Raw genomic sequence first — 24260 nt, forward strand, 5'->3', positions numbered from 1 at the left:
TCTAATGTGGCTTGTCATCCAGGAGCCAATCGAACCAGTTTTTTTGGTTAAGCAACGATTCTGGTGGCCTGGTATGGCTTGTGACATTTGGGAATTTGTTTTGGCTTGTTCGGTTTGGCCCATTGGTTAGACTTCCAATCGTCCTCCAGATGGGTTACTCCAACCACTGCCAGTCCCTTCGAGACCCTGGTCCCACATTGCACTAGATTTTATTACCACCCTTCCCGGGCAAGTCGGTTGTTTTGACCGTCGTGGACCGGTTCTCGAAGGCGGCTCATTTTATTCCCTTGCCCAAATTACCCTCTAGTAGTTGTCGAAGATCACGTCTTTCGTATACATGGCCTCCTGATAGACGTGGTTTCTGACAGGGGGCCACAATTTATATCCAAATTCTGGAGAGAGATTTGTAGATTACTGGGAGCGACGGTATGTCTGTCCTCGGGTTTCCATCCCCAGAGCAATGGTCAGACCGAGCGGGCCAACCAGGATCTTGAAAGAGTGTTGCGATGTCTGGTATCCAAGAATCCTTCCTCCTGGAGCCAACAACTGAGTACGCACATAACACGTTACCAGTGTCGTCCACGGGCCTCTCTCCGTTTGAATGTAGCGGTTACCAGCCACCAATATTTCCTAGTCTGGAATCTGAAGTCGCGGTCCCCTCCGCTCACGCCTTCGTCCAGAGGTGTCACCACACATGGAGCAGAGCCCGTGAGACTCTGCTCCAGGTGGGAGCGCGCACCAAGGCCCAAGCCGATTGCCACCGGTCTGAGCCTCCGGTCTACGTCGTAGGTCTAAAGGTGTGGCTTTCATCCAAGAATATTCCTCTCCGCTCCGTATGTAATAAAATTGCTCCAAAATTCATTGGTCCGTTCCCTGTCACCAAGATCATTAGTCCGGTGGCAGTCCGCCTCAAACTACCTCCAGCGTACGGGAGGATTCCTGGGAGATTCATCTGTTCCGGTCTCTGGAGGATCCGCCGCGGAGTGGCTCATTGCTTCCCTGCGTCACTGCCTGCGTGCCTGCCTGCCTGTTCCTCTGCCTTCCTGGACTTCCTGGTTTCTCTGTGTCTTTGGACTTCCTGCTTGATCTTCCTTTGTGCTTTTGAGTATAATAAACACTGTTGAGCTCACAATTGGATCCTGTGTATCTTTCCCTGACACTCAAGTCAAAATTTGAATGCAATGAGCTCGTAATCACAGAAGTGGGAAGTACAAAATTTCCGATAGTATGTGAAGGCAGCATTAAAGAAAGTCTGAGCTTCCCACTTGTATTTATCACTTTGTGGTGGTGTTCATGTGCATTCAAATCATAAATACGATCTTAAACGCACCAATAAGCCAACTTCCCATTAGACCCTCCCATTTCACAGACTATGAGTTCCCAGTTATTAACATCACAATCTTTTTAATTTTAACAAAATAAAGTACATTTATAACATACTTTGTGTTATATTAGAGTACAATGTTGACATGACATGGTTGGAATAAGATGGTAAATACCTCCACCTTAGAGATAATCGCCGTATTTATTATGAAACCATCATATATGGAGGACGAGAAATTACTTAAGTATAAATAAATGAATTAATGAATAAATACATAAATGCAGAATTAAATAAATAAATAAATGTAAAAATACATAAATAAATGAATTAATAAATAAATATATGAATAAATACATTTAGAAATACATAAATGAATAAATAAATAAATGTATAAATAAATAATTAAATGCTTAAATAAATGTATAAATAATTAAATGCTGAAATAAATAAATAAATGTATAAATAAATAAATAATTAAATGCTGAAATAAATAAATAAAAGTATAAAAAAAAAAAATTAATAAATAAATGCTGAAATAAATGAATGAATAAATAAATAAATAATTTTGTCAAAAGTATAATTTTGAATTGTGCTATTTTTGCATTATTTGTGTTATACTATAATTTTTCTACATTTATTTATGTATTTCTACATTTATTTATTTTTACATTTATTTATGCATTTCTACATTTATTTATTTATGTGTACGTATGTTAATATGGTAGGCGGTCATAACCTCTCTCAATGCAGGATTGGTTAAACAGGTTCGTCCTGTCGACTATGGCTGTACTACTGTGGATGCTAGTTTTGTTAAATATGGCGGGGTTTTTTAAAGGGGTGGTAAACCACGATTTCACTATTCTAACTTTAGCTAACGTGTAATGTTGCTGCTTGAGCATAAACAACATCTGCAAAGTTACAACGTTCAAAGTTTAAAGCAAAGGGAGATATTTGCTTTTAAAGAAATCAGTTTCTAAGAACTACAGCAAACGGCCAGTAGGCGACTACACACATTCCTCCAGGGTTGGTGACATCAACAGGCTCAATATTTACATAAACCCCTCCTCCGAGAATATTAAATAAGGGGGGGTGAGGCCATTTTGTATCGCGGCGCTGTTGTGGTATAGTAGGCTGGAGTGTTGTTGCCGCGATGCCAAGGAAACGCTGTTATATTCATCCGGATTGCAGGTCTGGGGTACTTGCTCTGTTCAGCCTTCATAGGGACGGGGGTGCGTTGCAGAGCGTTTAACATACAGCATGTTATATGCACGTGTGTTTGAGTCAGCGGGGAATCAGGCGCGCGCAGGGCTCCCTGCAGCACATCCACGGAGGAGAACATCCACCGTCTTCGCGATTTCAATGCCAGATTTGCACAACGTCAGCTGCGTGAAAAAAACACTGCCGGTGCGTGGATGCATGACGCGCGCGCTGCACATTTCACGGAGGACAACACAAACTTCCACAAACTTTGCGAGTTCAATACAGGATATGCACAACGGCTTGTCCTGAAAGCTGGATTTACAAACAGAAGCTGTTTACGGGCCACAACCTGTAAGTCTGATTTATTTTTCATCTATGTGTTTTCCTGTAATAGGTTGTAGCAAGGAAGTAAACAGATGACAACGCTGTTCTGCAAACCAGTCTGTTAAATGCTCATTCATACTTAACGTTATCCGACGAACACCTAACGTTACAAACACTAACGTTAAAATCTCAACAGCGAACCTGGCATTAGTGTAAATGATTCTTTGATTAGAGCTTTTATGTATTGTTTATCTACAGGCATGCTAAACATGGTTCTGTGTGTGATTTGGCTAACTTACTAGTTAAAGCCAGTGCTTAGTGTTTGTTTTGGGTTAGTTCTTGTGACAGATATTTGGCTATAATCGTTCTAAAAATACAAAAGTTAAAGTGCCATTCAGTAGCGATCATTATAGATCCGCAGTCTTTACTCTTGAGGACTGAACAGGTTCTGCTCGATCATCTTCACTCAAATGTTCTGGGTCTGATTCGGGCTCAGATTGGTATGGTTTTATTGACGCCGTTGTTTCTAACACTGACCAAAGCACAGCCTCCGATAAAGGTAAGGGGCGTGACGTTTCCGACATACGTGCTCTAGGCGTTTAGCGAATCACAACACACTGGGCCAGCTAACCAATCTGAGCCCATCGCGTATTTTTGAGGGACTGGCTTCATACAACCCGGAAAGCATCAGACCGTTTTACAAGGAGGGACAGAGCAGTGTAGAATAAAGGTCAAATATATGAAAAATAAGGCAATTTTTTTTAAAACGAAGCATGAACACATGTTACAGTGCACCCCACAAACACAGTCAAGCCTTCAAAAGAATGTGTTTTACCACCCCTTTAAGTCCCATTGCTAATGATTTGCGTTTAATAGCAAATTATATAGATCATGCATCAAGTGACTACCTTCTGTTTCGTTCGGAACGTGTAGTCGATGATTTAGTTCAGATCAGGGCTAATATCATGGATGTAGACTTGGATCGAGAAGGGTCTGACTGCAGAGCCACAGTTTTACCAGTTTAATGCTGCCTTCACGTGCTATCGGAAATGTCCTACTTCCCACTTCTGAAATCGTGATTACGAGCTCATTACATTCAAATTTTGACTTGAGAGGGCGTTCATGTCCCATCTTTTAACTATAAACTAGTATTTACGATGATTCCAATAGCATGGGAAGTCAGCATTACCCCACAGTTTTGCCCCGCGCATGCACATTCCATCGTGAGAGTTTTATGTTGTCGAGGTGCATGTTACGGCACTGGAAGGGAATCGTTTCATGATTTACCATAGCTTATCAGGATTTACCATAGTTTATCACAATTTACCACGTTCTGATGTACCAGGATTATAGCATGATTTACCATATTTTACCATGATTTACCACATTCACGATTTACCACGTCCTAGCACGATTTACCATGATTTAGTCAAAAAAGACGGCTAATGCCGCATTACAGGCAACCCATAACCCGTGTTTTTCCAACCTTCTACACGTGAAAGTGCACTGGAACGGCAGTCAAACCCGTGACTTCCCACCCGTGAACTCGTACTAGATCGATGTACTCCCAGTTACGAGCTCTGACGTCACATAGCCCACAATGGGAACTTGTATAGAGATTGTGTATTGACCATAGCTCTGGATCACAGTGTCACAGAGACAAGGGGGTGGGCTCAATTTACTCAGCCAACCAATCTCTATCTCAGGATTATAAAAAAACTATCAAGCCATGCCCTAGCAACCATTTACAGCTCCCTAGCATCGGATCCCATAGACTTCCATTAAAAAACTTCAAAGGGATATCTTTTGATAGAAGTGTCATAGAAACACGAGGGTGGGTTTGTTTGACTCGGGGCATCAACAGCCAATCACAAATCACCTTGAACACTTCCTAGCCACGCCCTAGCAACTATTATCAAGTACCCTAGCATCCCAAATCCACAGAGGGATATCTTCACATCTGAATGTCATAGAGGCACGGGGGTTGATTTATATCATTCATACTGACAAGGAGCTTTTGGAGTATTATCATTGGCAGCTGCCAACCCCCTCCATAGCAACCAAACAGAATATCCTAGCAACCGTTTAACAAGACCTATATCTCTGCATTAGAGCATCATGGAGACACTGGCTTGGCGTGCTCAGTTGGGGACACTACATTTTTCAACTAAACATCGAAATAAATCTAATTAATAAACTAAATGAACCATTTAAACTAAATTACTGATCTAATTATTGATCTAAAGCCCACATTGTCACTGTATGATAATTGAAATGAACTGATGACATCAGCGTTTTTTTCCAGAATGGCTATACAGCTGAATAAAATTATGCTGCATTATTTTCCTGTTTAACACCGTAAAGCTGCTTTGAAACAATCTACATTGTTAAAAGCGCTATATAAATAAAGTTGACTTGACTTGACTTGACATGGCGGTTGGGTCTTTTGACTAATGCTAGCAAACTGGACTTTCAACATGCTACACATGCTAGCAGTGAATAGCTACATGTTAATAGCAATTAGCTTAGGTTTAGAACATGATTAAAAACAAGTCAAAATGTGCTAGCATCATGCTAGCAAAATGTTAATCATGTTAGCATTTGGTTAAAAACATACTAGCAACATGCTAATCATGTTAGCCTCATGCTAGCAATATGCTAATCATGTTAGCAGTGTGCTAGCAACATGCTAATTGTGTTAGCATTATGCTAGCAAAATGCTAATTGTGTTACCATTATGCTAGCAATATGTTAATTGTGTTAACATTGGGCTAGCAACATGATAATCATGTTAGCTAATCATGATAACACCATGCTAGCTATATACTAATCGTGTTAGCATCTTCTTAAAAACATGCTAGCTATATGCTAATCATGTTAACATCATGCTAGCCAAAAGCTAATCGTGATTACTATTCACCTTGACAAAACTTTTGCGCGCTACTCCTCCGCCAACATTTGTCGTAGACCCATGAATGAGGTGTCAAAACGTGTGGCTTGAGGAGGTGTGCTATATCTTTTCTAAGTGATCAGGCGTACAATGTTTGTTTTCGGCAGGCGAAAAATCGTCCGAATTGAGTCCCCATAGACTTAACATAGAGAAGAGGTTTGTGTGATCATATCTCTGCATCAGAACATTACAGAGACTTGGGGCTGGTCTCATTTGAATCGGCCTATCAAGCAGCTAATAAGTCCTAACATTCAAACTACATAGCCACGCCCTAGCAACCAGTTACAGCACCCTAGCAACCATATATCAACATTAACGAGCCATATCTCAGCACCAGAGCATTGTACAAATACAGAGTGGGGCTCTTTGACTAAAACTGGCCAATAGTCTTTAAATATCAACCCATAAACTTCATAGCCACGCCCTAGCAACCAGTTACAGCACCCTAGCAACCGTATATCAACATTAACAAGCCATATCTCAGCACCAGAGCATTGTAGAAATACAGAGTTGGGCTCTTTTGACTCTGACTGGCAAAAAGTCTTTAAATATCAACCCATAAACTGTATATCCACACCCTAGCAACCATTTAGAGTACCCTAGCAACCGTACAAACACATGAATAAGCCATATCTCAGCACCAGAACATCATACAGACATGGGGGTGGGCTCTTTTGTTTCGGGTGAGAAACCAGTACACACAACCTAGCAACCGAGTGGAGAGTTTTGCCATGGCAAGCACCACTCACATTTTCTTCAGGAAATGTACATTCTAGTTATTGTTAATACTGTAAAGCTATTATTCATTATTGTGGGATCTCATTCAATGCTTTCAGAATCTGATATTATACAGATAGCAGCTGTCTGACACCCCCAAATTATATACAATATCCCGAAAATCAAATGAGGAGAGAGACGCCCTGCTTCCACCTGCCATTAAAGGGATAGTTCACCCAAAAATGAAAATTCTGTCATCATTTACTCACCCTCAAGTTGTTCCAAACCTGTATGAGTTTCTTTGTTCTGCTGAACACAAAAGAAGATATTTAGAAGAATGTTTGTAACCAAGCAGATAGAGCAACTATTGACTACCATAGTAGGAAAAAAAATACTATGGTAGTCAATAGTTGCTCTATCTGCTTGGTTACAAACATTCTTCACTCTATCTTCTTTTGTGTTCAGCAGAACAAAGAAACTCATAAAGGTTTGGAACAACTTGAGGGTGAGTAAATGATGACAGAATTTTCATTTTTGGGTGAACTATCCCTTTAAGATGCGTTTTTGGTGATCCAATCACAAGTGGTTAGCCAAGACACGTTACGGTTGACATCTGGTATTAACATGCATTTTAATTGCATCTCCTGTGACCTCCTGCTTTCGGAATTCCATTGAGACCCTCCCCTCTTATTTTGTCACAATTTTCTTAACCTCTGATTTTTTAAATGTGTTAGCGTTTGACTGCCTGAGAGGTACATTTCAAATGTGCTTGCTTAATCCATTATTTTTGTGTCTCTGGAAGTTTTGGTCGGGCTCTATTTCATGAACACATTATAACCAACTCACACCCCCCAACTACCCACCTACCCCAACTACACTCTAGACTGTTTGTATTTTAATGCTCCCTCTGTTTTCATTAGCACCTCTTCTGCTCTTGGCCCACCATTGCAGCAATAATTGATAATTAAAGAGCAATAACTCAGCAGTCAGTACAATCTCTCAGCAGGAGCTGCCCACCCCCAGCACACACACACACACACGTGCAAGCATGTGCCCAGACACCAAACAATATCACAACACACTGACAATTAAAATACATATACAAAAAATAACTGTGGTGTGTGATGGTTGGATTATGACTAGACAGTATGGCATTAAATATTACGCATATCTGAAATGCATGATAAAATACAAATATTGATCACATACACACACATTGGGTTTTTATGTTTTATAGGTATTTTCCATAGACATAGTAATGATTTGTATACTGTCCAAACCATATTCTATTCCCTAACCCCATACCTCTATATCCTACCCATTACAGAAAGCCCAAAAATATCCACACAAAGATTTAGGTTATTGCCATCTTTGTGTGGACATTTTGTCCCCATAATGTAGGGTATACCTGAAACGCACGCACGCACGCACACGCACACACACACACACACACACACACACAGGACATCTGGTTTACTATCTTTGTGGGGACTCTTCATTGACATAATAGTTTTTGTACCGTACAAACTGTATATTCTATCCCCTTACACTACCCCTACCCCTAAACCTACACACAATCACACAAAACTTTCTGCATTTTTACATTTTCAAAAAAACTCATTATGTATGATTTATAAGCTTGTTTCAATTTATGTCCCCACGGTGACACAAGTCCCCATGAGCCTTTGTGCATTCAGGTTGAATTCCCCACTGGGATTAGAAAAACATGAACACACAAAAACACACACACACACACACACACACACACACACCAATCATTAGTCTTCCAGGTATCCTCTCAAAGTAAATAATGGCCAGGCAGGGGCTGGCAGTGTAATAGATGTAATTTTAGGATATAGCACATCCAGGGTGAAAGGAGATTTAATGTTTCATTTTAGAAGCGATTTGGAGAAATTTTTCCCCCACAAGAGACTCTTAATGCTTCTCTTAGATGATCACCTCCCTGTCTGGGTGCTTTTACAGTTCAGGTTCCTTGTTGGATATCTACAAAGGTAGGAGGGTCAGGATAGAAAACTCAGGATTCAAATGCAAGTACCAATCCTTTATTTAAAGGAATAACTCAGAACGTTCAACAGTGAAAGTAGCAGAAGATGTCATGGTGCAGCTGGTCCTTGACAGCAAGGAATAACTCAGAACGTTCAACAGAGAAAGTAGCAGAAGATGTCATGGTGCAGCTGGTCCTTGGCAGCACAGGGACTACAATGGGCCGATCTCCAGACAACAGTCCAAACGAGAAATCCATGGTGCAGTAAACCTCCAATCCAGACGGAAACCTGGAAATCCACAGCAGGCAAACTCCAGGCCAGGAAAAAACAGGAACTCAGGAAACGGAGGGCAGAAACTGCAATGGACAGAGCGTGAGCACCACACACCTGGCACTCCCATGAACCGTTACCTGTCGATTGTAATCATCGATAAGGGAGTGATCCAATATGTCTCTCGAAGGCACCCAACTTCTCTCCTCCGGACCGTAACCTTCCCAGTCCACCAACATCAGTGCCTGACCTCACAAATGCGCTGCTATAGAAGAATGGTCAAAAATGTCTAAACCTTGTGGAAAGCCTTCCCAGAAGAGTTGAAGCTGTTATAAAGGCAGGAGTCCCAAAACTGTTGGCAATATAGTGTATATGCCATTTTGTTCATTTATTAGGTTTATAAATTACGAAAAAGGCTGAAAAGTACTGGTGAATAAAGAGTGTGAATCTAGGTGTTGAAGAGAGACAGAACAGGTGAGAGAGAGAGAGAGAGATAGAGAGAGAGAGAGATAGTATGAGAAAGGATCATATGAAGCTTTAATAGAATCCTGAGTCGGTTATGATCTGTCCTCTCCAACTGCAGCTTTAATAAGAAAAGCTCTTTGCAGGGGGCAGATTAAAAATATCATTTCCTGACTTCAGCTTCTTTTCTTGCTACAGGCATGCAGACGGGAAGGAAGTTCATACAGAGACACGCTGCAGAAGGTATATATAATAACAGAGATAAAGATCACTTACACACGTATGTTCACAAACACGCTACTGTACTAATGCATCAGTCTGCAGAAAGATTAATGCATACAGACAGACACACAATGCTAACATGCTAACAAAAAAAAAACAAACAGAGATGGTCCCTCCAACACAAACTGACACTCACTGACACATGCGTTCTAAAGCTGGTTTAATCAAAATCTGGCAGCATTGCTTTGATTTGTTTTCATTGTCTAATCTAGCGTACCGACTACCTATATGGCTGCCACACACACACACAGACACACATGCATTAATAAATGAGCAACTTTATAAAGACAAAGTGATAGTGCTGGGTTTATAGCTCTGAACTGCAAAACAATACCAATCTCAGAACTTAATGACAAATCCTTCCTATTTCATTCTCAATCACTGATTATGATGCATTAATGTCATTATTATTTTTAATCACCGAGCTGACGTTCAGCATTTTTTTGTCATAAAGGGGCCCATGGACAGGTTTGTAGTCTGCATACAGGCCTGTATGTGGTTAGTTCAGTATTAGGACTGATCTTTGGAAGAATGATGAATGTTCTAGCTCACAGCTGAGCCAAGCATGGCCACCAGGCATCTGCTCTTCCCGCTGGTGTCATCTGGAGATAATAAGCCAGTCCAGCTGGATTCAAGACCACAGCCAACACATTGCCCGGCAAGGGGTTTGGAAAGATATGACCACCTGCACAGTTAGAGAAGGTGTGAGTGGTATCTGGCAGCACCAGTGGTTTGACAAAGGCCTTGAGGTATAAGAGGGGGAAAAAGGAAAATGCAAATGGCATTGCATTAGGCCTCCTGTGAAACAGTCTAAAAAGAACATGTATGGCCAGGGATAATAAAGAAAGCAACCATAGCAGACAGGGAAATTACAGCTGAACTTTGGCATCCATGCTGTAAAGGAAAGTGAGGGTGAGATCTGGCAACCTGTGGATGTAGGGAGTGTGTGTGAGACTAAGAGCCCCCTGCTAGTTTTATCTGCCACCTGAGGGCACTAGAGTGGTATAAGCCAGGTATCACACTCTGGCTGTCACACACGCTGAGTGCAAAGTAACACATTTTTAGTTACACGTCTGCTCAGGCGTGACAAATACACACAGCCTCAGCATGCAAGAAGGCTGCCAAAAACCTTCACTGCTTAGAATCGAAGCAGAAACTGTAAATTATGTGCCTTTTTTTCAGTGAGACTACAAAATAAAAAACACATTTTATGCAAATCATTGTGATGCACACCCCACAGAATTTAAACAAGTTAACTACTTTAATTTTAATAAAATAAACCAACAAACCATTGTTTTTTGCAATAGTTGTTTCCATTATGTTAATTTACTGACAATGAACTGCACAGATTCCACATGTCATATGCATTACTTATAATTAGTTTAACATTGTGGATTTACTTTAGTTTTTTTTTTGTATTAAACAAACCTGGCCAGTAAAACATAACCATGGATCAATGCAATGTCCACACTAAAGAAACTGAAAATCTTTCAGAAATCTTGTTTAAAGCATGTGGTTCTTAGAAATGTATTCATGCTGGTTTCATAAATATATATAAGCACATTATAAAAAAAATATTATGCCAAACTAAGGGATAGTTCACCCAAAAAATAATTTTGAAGAATGTTAGTGTAACCAAATAGTTTTGGTTAGAATAAAATAAAATAATATTTGGTAAACTGTCACTTTAAAAAGGTTTTCTTATCAAGATTTTAATTTCGCTTTAAGATAAATATTTACTTTAATTATTCTTTACGACATTTCTATCACCCTGAAATAACATTCATGCCTCTCCAAAATATATCAGAATGAATTTCAAATCAGTTGTGTATTCATGAGTGTGTGAGTTGCTTTTTAATATATATTTCAATAAATTAAAAAAGTGTTGTCATTTACACCCAAATCTGAAGCTCTAATAATTACGTTGGCTCTGACCTTTACCATCACTATTTGATGTAATGGAACCACTAACTAACCTGTGATCTGCTAGAACCAATTAAAGGCATTCTATAATGAGCTGGGTGCTACGTGGGCCGCATGAGCGACTTTGTACTAGAGCGCCCTGAAGTAAACCGGACAGACACTAAAATCAGATTGTTTGAGCTTAATTCCCCCTGACAGTGCATCTGGACTATACGTCTCCCGGCAACCTGAGGAGGGGGGCTCTGCTGTGGTAACCTAAGGAGAAGCTTCCACAACTGCAGGCTGTCTGGATACATGAAAGCTCTCAACACACAGGCACACATAGATGCACCTCTATACAGACCACACACTCTCTGCTACCTGAGCAGTAAGGGGTTCCAACCTTGTGTATATTATCCCCAGGTATCTGTTCAGTTTCCCAGTAACTGTTCGGCAACTCTAACAGTGTCTCAAATAACCCTGAAATAGCACCAGCGATAAAAGAGTCATGATTTTTTTCTTTCTCAGAATTTGTCTAGCTCCCTCCCCCACCCTTTTCTCCTCCAGTTTCTAAAGCTAAACACATTTCCAAATTCAATTCAGTGTTGTGAGGATCATTTCTCTATGTGCTGGATATGTGATTCACAGTCGGATTCTCCTGAAAAATCAGACCTACTGCTGTGTGTTCTGAACTCATGACCCAGCAGTGTGTCAAGGTTCCCATGCTGAATATTTAGAACCTCTAGAGCTGATGTAAACTTTTTACATCTATTTCTGTACTTTAAAAAGAACTGGCTGATCTTACAAGTTACAGTACAAGAAAGCCAACTGTTTATGGGCAGCCTAAGTTCAAAACTAATGCCAACTGACAGTATGAACATTAACCTTGGTTCCTGTCTATGTTACTGTGTTTGCTCGAATAGAAGCACCAAAAAATAAAACAAACATAAATAAATAAATAACCAGAGCTTGAGAGGTGTTTGATACACCATTTGAAAAAAAAAACAGTTTGAAAAAGAACCCTTAATCATTTTCTCACTGGGAGAAAAACACAAGCAGTTGATGCTTGTTGGGCTTGTGACAAGTTTTTGGAATATAAATATGTTTGGGAAAAAGAATGCTAATATTAAATGATTAACTACACAGCACTCATAAATGGCAGGGCTTAAAGTGAGGTCGTAACAAGGTTTGTGAACGTCATCTTCACTGTAATAAAATGGCATCCATGTCAGAATGTAAAAGGTCAAACCGCAATGAGTCAAACCAGTCACAAAAACAGACGAGAACAAATCTGAGTGTTTAACTGCCATGGTGGAAGTAGTCTACTGCATGCATGTGGGTTTGAGCATAGTATGTGTGTTCCACCACACAAATCATCACTGTCAGCTCTTCTCTCTAATCCTGAAAGCAGTGGTTTGGCTGCATGTACTGAGAGGGTTTATCACCATCTCAAATATACTGTAACACACACAACAAATCACTCGGGCCGTTTCCTGGCAACCAGAGGGGTTCCAGAACCCCAGTCGAACCAAAAAAAAAATTCAGCCTCAGCGAGGAAATTGATTTGGTGAACTGCTGTACAATACTAACGTCAATAGCAGAAAGGAATGTGCATTGATTTGGCTTGGTATTATCTTTACAGAAAGAGAAAATCCAAAGCAACAGTACAAACCAACCACTGATAACAACACAACTGCATCAGCAAAACTATTTATACATTATCTAGGAGCCATCTCTTGGGTATTAAAATGGGTCTCCACATCTTATTTTCCTTTCTCCAGAACACTGTATAATATTATTCTCCTATCAACCACTCCCTTTTATTTTTCCACTGCTCTTTGGCACCCTCTCGTGGCAGAAAAGGAGTCAAAGTACACACACACACACACACACAATTGGTTCTTCAGTGGTTCTTTGGGGGTGGTTGAGGTGCTATATAGTACTATACCGTATAAAGAACCTGTTAAGCCCAGTGTGGTTCTTCAGAGGTTCTTTGGGGTGATTGAGTTGCAATATAGCAGCACTGCCATACAAAGAACCCATTCAGCCCTTGTATAGGTCATTAAAGTTTCTCTAACTCTCTCTAAGTCTCTTAGTTTATTTGGGGAAAGGATTAAAACAACATAAAAAAATACAGTGTAGCCTATTTCCTGAAGAAAATGTATTTCTTAACCTTTTTGCCCCCAAGCAAGACTTTTTTACCTCAGAAAAAGCATTAAAGTGAATCAAAACATTTGTGGTATAGTGTGAATGAAGGGCATGTTCATCCCCCCCCCACCCCCACCCCCACCCCCACACACACACAGTTTTCCCAGTGTTGTTTGTTTACGTCAAATACATAGAAATTAGCTGTGCATTAAGAAATCATAATTCACCTGTATGTTCATCCATTTATTGATGAAGAAAAAAAGTGTTTATTTGGTGTAGTTTGGTGTAGTTAAGTTGATCTACACATCAATTAAGAAAAATAAAAATTATTACATAATCAATAGATATTCTCTATAATCTTTGTACAAATAATACAAATATAGGATACAATAATAGTATACAAATGGTGAGACAAATGTCATAGGATTTCTAAGGAAATAGAATATACAATAAAAGAGAACATTTACATTGTAATGTGTATTGTCTATAATTCACTATACAATAGTTATTTAATCTCAGTTTTAAACTGGCTGTTTTCAAACTGTGAAAAGTAAAACATTTTGTTTTACAAAGTAATAACATTCCCAATGAAAGACGCATGCAAAAGATTAAGGCTTGAGGGGAAGTGCTCTATATCCTCATTCTTTGGATTTCTGTGCAGTAATGACGTCTTGTGTGCCTTTTTCGTAAGTTGAACAACCTAACCTCTATTTGTGAGCCTGAGGTAAACAGCAAAGTAACTTAAAGGGGCTATATGCGTTTTTCTGAAAAAAAAAATTTGCGACTGACACCTGTGGCCAAAAAACAGAACTGCTCTTCCTTAACATGAACGCGCTTGACGTCACATCCGCAGACAGCGCGGGAAAAATCCGACCCGACAGAAAACAGGAAAAATAGGATACAGGCTTATAGGTGCACCCACTGTGAGCGGACAAGGTGTCAGTATGCTCATCAGGAGATGTTTGAGTCATAAATGGTAAAATAAAAAGGCTATTGTTACGTTTATTTTGGGAAAAAAGTTGCATATAGCCCCTTTAAGTAACTGGCTTATTGTAAACAAAAGTCCACAAGTTTGTACACACTGTGAAATCCCATTAAATATGAATCTATTGTGCTGTTGTGAACATGTTATCTTATTTAAATTATTTAAATATCCCTCAGTGGAAATTATTTACAACTTCCTTCAGTGTAAATGTTTAAATGTTTTTTTTTCTTTCTTTTTTTTTATTCAAAAAAGAGGAACAGTATTACGAGTAAGAGTAGACTAGCTATAGAAATGATAATGTATAGCGTGCACCTTATCCTGATGTCCCAATAAAGCACCTTATATACCCATTATTGAGCAATAAAAATATTATTTAAGTTCTGGTACGCATAGTCATGGAACCCTCAGGGTGTCCTTACTAAAGTGTTAATTTCTTTCAAAAAAATCCTGACCTTAAACGTTTAAAACTAGCATTGTTTGATTATTGCACTAAATGCATAGTTCATAGGTCTGAAATAAGGCAACACTTTGCCTGTTACTTCCTTTAGCTCTGTAGCAGACCTCCATTTTTTGCTCTAAATGCACAGAATTGGCCCATTATATTTCTGCATTGGACCTGTGGTGTAGGCTCTAAGTGGTTATTAACCATTTTTTTTTTTTTTTTTTTTTACACAATTGCTAGGATCCATTTATCAATACTTTCTCAAAACTCTTCACACATTGAGCACAACAGTAGTAGTCTATGTGGGCTAAAATGTGGATCATTATCATCTTTCAAATTGCATAAATTCTTTTCTCACTCAAACACAACCACTACCAAAACTGTATGCCTACAGACTAATTTGTACACTTTCATACACTTTTTCAAAACGGTTAAACTTAACATAAAACAAAATTGTATTAGACAGCAGAATATGCAACAGAATTTGCAACATTTGCATAGTAATACCATATTGCAATATATTCCAAATCTAAAAAAAAAAAATTAAATACTATCAAAAGAAATGGATGAACATTTACACATGGACCATACAACATATTCTGGAATAAAATTCTAAGCAGTACAGATTTGTCATTCTTGTTTTCTGAATACATTTGACAAAAGAAAACATTGTATAATGCTGCCTGTTCATGTTTTTTAGGTAATTGTTTTATGAGTGAAAAAGCACATGTGTTGGGTGATTACCTTTGCTAGTATTATGGAAGAATGACTTGATTAGCATCAGTGTTTTGGTGGTTTTAGTGCATTTTGGATGTGAAATTTACTGCTGGGCCAAACTGAGAAATGTGTCCCAGCTAGGGATGAAACGATTACCGGTTTCACGATAAACCACGATAAAATTTAGCGACGGTTAGTAATATCGTATAAAATTTAATTATCATTAAAACTGCGTGTGATTATCACGATTGTGAAAACTCGCGGTAAATCTTGTCCAGTCAGCGTCAGTCTGGCGCCGCGCACCGCTGTCTTTTGAATGAGAAGAAATGGCCGTTTCATCCCTGGTCCCAGCGAGAGAAAAAAATGTTTAATGGGATTCTATTAATTATGTTATGACTGATATTGTTGGTATATGGATAAACAAATATACAGTCAAACCAAAATGTATTCAGACACCTTCAACATTTTTTCACATCATCACAGTTTATTCGCTATAGTTTAGAAAATGGTAATAAAATATGACAAGAACACAGAGTTAAACTATGACAAGAACACAGAGTTAAACTGTGTCAGAACAAATTCATCTTGATAATGTCAGACAAATTTGATAGAAAGGTTTGCAATGGATTACAATTTAATCAGCTGTCAGCTATTCAATTTAATTACACAATTAGATAATACCATCTGTCTGTGGTGTAAAAGGTTGCATTAGCAATTAAAGAAAAATCATGTAATCAAAACACGGTCAGGTCAAAGTGTCTGAATAATTTTGGTCCCAAATTTTTATGAATTTTACTGGAAGTCCAGAATTTTTGGGTATAATGCATCACAGTTTACTTTATTTATGCTGTCCTCACTTACAGTACATAAATTAACTATAGTGTCCTGCACCCACTAGTAAAAAAAATATATCTGGTGTCTGAATAATTTTTGGTTTGACTGTGTTGCAACCTGGTCTGTGTTACGGATATTTTTGGATCACTATGTTAATTTATGGTTTATCACCATCTCTGTCTAACATGCTGTGTTTTAATCTTTCATTAAAAGCATCAAGCAATCAGGCTCTACTATTCAATATCCATGGATGCAAAGGTTTTTTTTTTGTGCCAATCATCATGGAGCAGTTCTGTGGTTATAAAGCTAACCAATTACAGCATTTCTGGAAAAATGCACATCAGACTACACCATAACCACCATGGCTATGCATGGTCTACAGCATAGGTTTGACGAAGAATTATACATTTACCGTAATACTAATAATTAGCTGCCTGTAGTGTGGGAATTTGACTTTACGCCCTCACTCCCATTAGTCCCTCACCAGGGATCTGCCTCAACCCACACAATCTTATTTTGCTCCTCTCTCACCACAGATTTCACAGTATCCACTAGGGCGGCACTGTCATTCCAACTCTCTGGGGGAATGCTTCGGTAAAGGCAGGGCAGTTTATCCAGAAGGGGCTCCTCATTGCAGGAACACTCCAGTACCTGAGACTCAGTCACAGAGTTCTGCCGTAGTTTGTGTCTAGGAAACAAATGACAGAAAAGATAAATACAGCAATCGTAATGCTCCCAGAACAGGTTTTTTTTTTTGTCTTAAAAAGAACCTTTATATCAAAGGCTACATAGAATATGTAGATTGATTTGATAATGCTCTTACAGCCACTGAAAAAATTATAATTTCTATAAATATAATATTATATAATAAAGTTTCTGGGGGTTCATATATCTGATGATTTTACCTGGTCCCTGAACGCCTCCATAATCAACAGGAAAGCACAGCAACGGGTTTATTTCCTACGGAATCTTAAAAAAGCTCAACTTTGCCCCAAGATATTGGTTGACTTTTATCAATGTACCATTGAGAGCATATTAACCAACTGCATCTCAGTATGGTTTGGCAATTGTTCAGTATCAAACTGTTAGGCACTCCAGCGGGTGGAAAAAACGGTGCAGAGAATTATCGGTACTCATTTGCATCAATCAAGGACCTTTACAGGAAACGTTGCTTGAGAAGAGCAAATTTCATCATCAAAGATGTATCTCATCCCAACCATGTTTTGTTCACTCTTCTTCCATCTGGTATAGGCATTACAGGAGTCTACGGTCCCGTACCAGCAGGCTCAGGAAGTTTCTTTCCTGAGGCTGTGACTCTTTTAAACTCTCTGCCTTAAGACATAATAATTATCACTTACTACAACAGTATTTTTTAGTAGCACTTACATTCCTCTTTTTTAGCATCAGCTGAACACCTAACAGTGTTCAATTATTTATTCATATTGTGCATTCTTCTAACTGCACATCTTTTTAACAGGTGTGAGAATGCACACATAAATATGTGTATGTATGGTTATAAGTATGCATATTCGTGGTCATATTCAGCATTTTTAGCACTACTTAAGATTGTTACTTTTATTTTGCATCCTGGTTCGATGTTAACTGCATTTCATTGACTTGTATTCTTACTTGCTCAATAACAATAAATTGAACTGAACTGAACTGAACTGAACTGAACTGAACTGAACTGAACAATACCTCAATTTGCGGAGACTTCTCTCCGTAGACATGATGTAGACAATGATGGGAAAGATTTCAGCACGGTGGAGACGACGAACACAGTCCAAACCCAGCGGTAACACACAGTGAGTGCCCTATACAATGGATATCAAACAGGAAAGCATTATATAACAATACTTTTGTGGACACACACGGTCTAATACATGGCTTATATATGTTTTACCTAATATATACTGTAGGCAACTTTAACTATTTTTAAATACAGGTCACTTTCAAAGCCGCAAACTCTGTCATATAAAATGGTCTTACTGGAATCAAGGTTGGGGGCTAAATGTGGAATTTTTTGATAATTAAAATTAGTTAATGAATAAAAATATTTTACTACAATGAATTGAATATGAATTCATATCAATATAAACAGATTGTAAAATTATGATGTCATGTCTGTCTGACGTCATATGACATCTATCGTCAGTCTGTCTGTCTGTCTGTCTGTCTATCTATGTTTGTCTGTCTGTCTGACTAATCTTTCTTAAAATAAAGTTTCACCTCTGATCTTAATTGTTACAAAACATTTGTATAGGCTTTCTCTTTCTGATTAATTATAGTAAATCCTACTATTGTATTGTATTATTGTAAAACCAGTCTTTGATATTTTATTTGAACTTACTAAATAAAAATGCTATCTGAATCCTGTTGAGCAAGCAGTTAGTAATATGATAGCAATGTTTTATGACACACCCGTTTCATGATCTTCTCCACTCCCTGTAGTGTATAGCAACGGTGTGTTTTTGAGTCACATTCTTCAAGAATTTCCCCCTTCTGCATTTGTACGGAATGCTCACTTGCCATCAGCAATTCTAAAATATAGGAGATGGATGACAGAGGTGAGGAAAGGAGGGAGCGGCCAGAGAACAATGCAGATAAATAAGACTATAGAAACAGAGGTTGCCATAGGTCAATTTACATCACCTTGGTCTTCATTTTCTTAATTTACATTAATGCCAGGACTTATTATAATATATAATTATATAATAATTTATTTTTCTTTAAAGTTATTTAAAGTACTTGTGTTTTTTTTTTCTTGTCACCATTTATAGTGTAGCCTATGGAAGCTTGTGTATGCCACAGAATAAAACAATTTAAAAGATAATTGCGACTTTTTTTCTCATAATTCTGACTTTTTTATCAGAACTGTGAGATATAAACTGGCAATTGCTAGTTTTAAAGTCAGAATGTCAGGATATAACAATAATAATAATACATTTTATTTATAATGTGCTTTTCTAACACCTAAAGTGCTACAAACAATAGCAAATAAAAAATAAAATGCAGTACAAAAATAATATAATAAAAATAAACAATAAATCATAAAATACTAATCATTGCAATACAACTAATCAACACAATAGAATACTAATCATCACAATGTATGCAAGCGATTTTATAAAGATGGGTTTATAGCAACTTCTTGAAACTGGCTAATGTGGGAGCATCTCTAACAGTAAGAGGAAGTGCATTCCAGAACCTGGGTGCTCCAGCAGGGAAAGCTCTCTCCCCCATACATTTTAATCTACAAGGAGGCTGCTAAAGAGTAAGAGAATGAGCAGAACAAAGGGAACGAGAAGGCGTGTACAGGGTGACTAAGGGTGTTTTCAGACCTGTAAACCTTTTGCTTTGTTCCGAGACAGGAACTTAATTAGCATTTTCTTTTTGATTTGGTTCGTTTTCACAAGGCAGCATTTCAAATACCAAAATGCGTTTATGCAAATCACATGTGTAGCGACTATGAGTCAGATAAAATAATAACTCAACGGGGAACTGAATTAAAATGAAAGAGACTCAAATGACACTAATTCTGAATTATTTATAAATTATAATGTTTACACCTTAACTTATTCGTCCGCCGATATGTAAGAACTTAAAGGGGGCTCTGTTAAAGGGAAACATGTATATTTAGCTCAAATGAATGAATTAATGAATTCATAGGGAATTTTGAGAGTCTATTTTACAGCCGAGCAAATGACTCTTCTAGCGTTCATTTGAACGGGCCGTAAATATCAACTCTGCAGCGGATATTAATATCAGAATAATAGTGAAACACTATTTAACAGCCAGGTAACTTAGATCGGCAGTTCAAGACATTAAATTGATAAGCACATAACACAAGAACAGTTATCTTTGATTACAAACGGAACTTTATTAATTACTCTAACACATTAAACTAATATCTAACATAAACACACGTACTCGCACATTCACACGTTGCAGAAAGGAAGAAGGAGAGGAAAAGAATAAGTTCTAAGAGAGAGAAATTATGAAATACTAAGCAATCAATGCATTTATGACACATGACCTGAAGAAACCATTGATCAGTAATTTAACCTCCTATCGTTTCTTAGGCAGGGTTATTACATTTGATCTAATGCACCAGTTCAGCTTGGAATCAAGAGGCATTACTTGCGTTGTGTCTCGTGTGTCGTCTGACAAGGGGGATTCCCTTCTCCTGGCTGGACAGGGGTTTTCCCGGATCTTTGATTCGCTGAAGGTCTGGTCGACGTCTGAGGAAGCCAATCACGGGGCGTGTTTGGCGATGGATGGAAGTCTGTGGTCGTTGTTTGAAGTTGAAGCGCGCTTTTGGAGACTCGTTGAGTAACTTTTGCGGCGAAACTTAACAGAACCCGAGACTTAACGGAAATAAAATAAACTTTAAGTAAAAGAAAGGAAAGTGAGAGAAAAGCAGATGGCCTGAATGAAATCGTTGTTAACCCATTTTCTCTGATGTCGGTCTGTCACGATCGTCAGATCGTCTCCTGGGAGCTCTCCGTTCAGAACTCACTCTGGTCAAACTGCTAGGACTTAGCTCATCTCTGAACTGCGAACAGGCCGCGAACCAGCTCGAACCGAACTGGTTGTGACGTGAACTGGAAACTGAACTCTGAACTGCAAACTCTGAACTGAACTCTTCGTTCGTGTTCTGAGATTAAACTCAAACATTTGCCCATCCTCTGGATGGGTTCTGGCCAATTAGGCTTCAGGGGTGACTGTGTCTCCACCCCTCCCACAAAATTGGGTTATCTATAGAATTTAGTTTCCTGCTCTTAAGCAGAGAGTAAATTTAGACCTAATTTCTGACTATAAGGACATGATCAATTCTATAAAGATTTCATTCAGCTCATCTGTTGGATTATACCCATACGAACACAGCGGTATCAAACATGCCTTTTCATCCACTCATTCAATAGTTACATAATTGCATGAATTGTGAGTAATATGCATGCCTAATAGTCTAACTAACGGGTATTAGTAGTAAACACACTAACAAGCTATGTCGAAGGCTATTTGAATGAAAGTCCAATAATCAGTTATTTGATGTACTCCATAAGCTAACAGTTTCTGTGAGCTTGCTTGGAGTTTTAGCTGTCGCGTGGAGTTCATTTACTGCTGATTGCAAAGACAGAGGTCTGGTTGTTTCTTTGTCTTGTGACACAACGAATCCTTTGTCCTCTTTAACTGAGTTTGGTCATGAGTCCATAGGAAGTCAGTTGGTAGGAAGTCACAACTAGTAGCTCCGGGCAGAATCGAGCCTCCATCTCTCTCGTGATCGATGGTCGATTTCCTGAGGTCTAGAGCTGAATTGGGCTTTTGTGAAAAGGATGTTAATTTGATCGAATCATTTGGAAGATTAATTCATCTATATGTCTGCGGCCATAATTGCTACACATGCAAGTAAAATTCTTGCAACAAGAACAAATACGCAACATTTTAAGATGAAGAGGCACTCTTTTTTAGGTCTTTAACCCATAAAGTTTAAATCCCGGCTAGTGCACTTCCTATGTTTACGCATTAAGGTTAGTGGGCGGAGAGTAGGCAGACTTTTGTGTCTGTTCAAACACATTTGACCACATGAGTATTAACACTATGACTGCAATCCGGTCGAATGCAATTTCAACAACCTCTGGAAGTGGTTGAAAGTTGACAAGCTCAAAATGTTTTAGACCCTGTTTACACCTGTATTTAGTGTCGTTTAAGCGTTGTGATCCGATCGACCAAAATGCATCTTAATACCATTAGTGCATGTAAACAGGGCCAGACACTGCTGCTTTTTATATAACACATTTGCTGTTATGAATTATGATGTTGGTTCGAGGTCACCTACTCGTCAACTGATTCGGACCAGAGCAATCAGTGTGGTGTGAAAAGGAACCAAAACGGCTGAAAAATGCTACAATGTTTAATTTTTTGCCCTTGGTCCAGACCAAATGAACAGATCTACAGATGTAAAAGCACCCACAGATATAAGAAGAGCTTTGTATGTTAGTGAGACTTTTAAGGGGCTTTCACACTGGGCATGTTTCCTGTGGTCCAAGTCAGAGCGTGATTGTTCTTTTTTCCTCAGAATTGGGAGTTTACATCACACAATTCCAAAAAAAATTGTGAGATGAAAAGTCGTTTTATCTTTTTTATGTTTTATTCAGTGGCAGAAACAAGCTTCCATAGTAGCCTCTTCATGCTGTAAAGAAGTAGAAAGCCCTGTTGATACTGTGACTCATGCCTGAATTTCTCACCATAATGGGAGAGTTCTCTGTGGCTCTATTTCTATATTTTTTTCCTTTTCTTTTCCTCTTGCTTGAAAATAAATGGATTTTTTTTTACCTGGCTCACAGAGCTGATAACCTTCCTGTTCTGCCAACCGTTTGTGCAAGACACGGCCAAAGATTGTGGGAAGGAGGAGGACTGGGCGACAGATGGGAGGGAACTGAGGTGTGACCAGGGTGTAAGGCATCAGAGTCACACATCTGCTCTGCACACAACCATAACCTACAGAAGAGAAAAATTTACTAGACAATTAAGATCAAAACAAACAAACAAAAAAAATTGCCTGAATGATCAATTGATTTAAATTTTTTAAGTTAATAGCATTTCACACAGAGAGATTGCAAATTTTAATATGGATGTTATGAATAATAATATTATGAATATATATATAATGTAACAGGGTTCGTAGATAAGGGTAGAAGGAGGCGGGAACTGGCGAACGTTCAACAACTTTAATTCAAAATAAACACTAACCGAAAGTAAAAGCACACACATAACAAAACGTAAACAAAACACAACGTAAAGTCCAGGCCTGGTCCTCTCTCAGTCTTCACTAGTGTCGCTCGTCCTTATATGCCTCTGGGCTCTCTCATGAGAGGACTCGAGAGGACTCGCTCCTCGCCACATATACGGTGTATATATATATATATATATATATATATATACAGGCCCGTCGCGACAAGACAGGCAAACCAAGCAATTGCTTGGGGCCCCGAGCTGGCCTGGGGCCCCAAGACAACGACAGGTTAAGAATAAAATGAAACAACAAACTGTGTGAGCGCCCCATTGATAGTCAATGCAGTAAGTGCAATGACACTGTTATCGGGATCCCCCTTAAGGGGCCCCTCTCAGTAGTCGCTGACAGCAGCCAGCCAACCACGCGATCTCTGCAGCCGGCAAAATACAAAACCTCCTCGGATTTGAAGCGGAATTTTATGCTTCAGGAAGCCAGAAAAGAAAAAAGAGAAAGGAAGAAGAGGATAAGAAAAAACAAGATAGTGGTATGTGATAAATTACACTGGATAAAATAGCTCTACTTGTCTTGTACAAAAATGGTGTAAGTTTGCAGCAGGTAGGCTAGCAAAAATATGTTTATGTTAGCTATCGTTACCTGCCTGACGGCAAATGCTGCTTGTAACGAACACTCATTTTTTTTTCACACGAACACATTTTTTTCGAACAGACGGAATGACATGAGATCGCTATAGCTTTGTAATAGGTTTTGATGAAAGTGGCATAGCATGCTATACTAACTATTATTTATGCTATGCATAAATAACCTGGAATAGTTAATATAGCATGCTATATTAACAATTATTATAAACATTATTTAACCAGAAAGGCAGAGGAACATGATTTTTTTCATAGCTTTTTCATATCTTAATGTGCTAGTGTCGGGATATACGGTAGTGACCGTT

General features: G+C 38.6%; 1 protein-coding gene across 1 annotated transcript in view; it reads right to left on the bottom strand.

The window, feature by feature from the left end:
• Positions 1–14814: 14814 nt before the first annotated feature.
• card14 (caspase recruitment domain family, member 14) overlaps positions 14815–24260 on the bottom strand; it is a 36381-nt gene continuing 26935 nt past the window's right edge. Inside the window, exons 18-21 of the mRNA XM_079839997.1 lie at positions 22900–23064; positions 18985–19103; positions 18262–18377; positions 14815–17251 (exon numbers count right to left, since the gene is read on the bottom strand). Of these exons, the coding sequence (XP_079696123.1) occupies positions 17044–17251; positions 18262–18377; positions 18985–19103; positions 22900–23064 (608 nt within the window). The 3' untranslated portion in view covers positions 14815–17043. The remainder of the gene's footprint in view (positions 17252–18261; positions 18378–18984; positions 19104–22899; positions 23065–24260) is intronic.

Source organism: Gobio gobio, assembly GCF_949357685.1.
Source record: "Gobio gobio genome assembly, chromosome: 17".
NCBI classification, from domain to species: Eukaryota; Metazoa; Chordata; class Actinopteri; order Cypriniformes; family Gobionidae; genus Gobio; species Gobio gobio.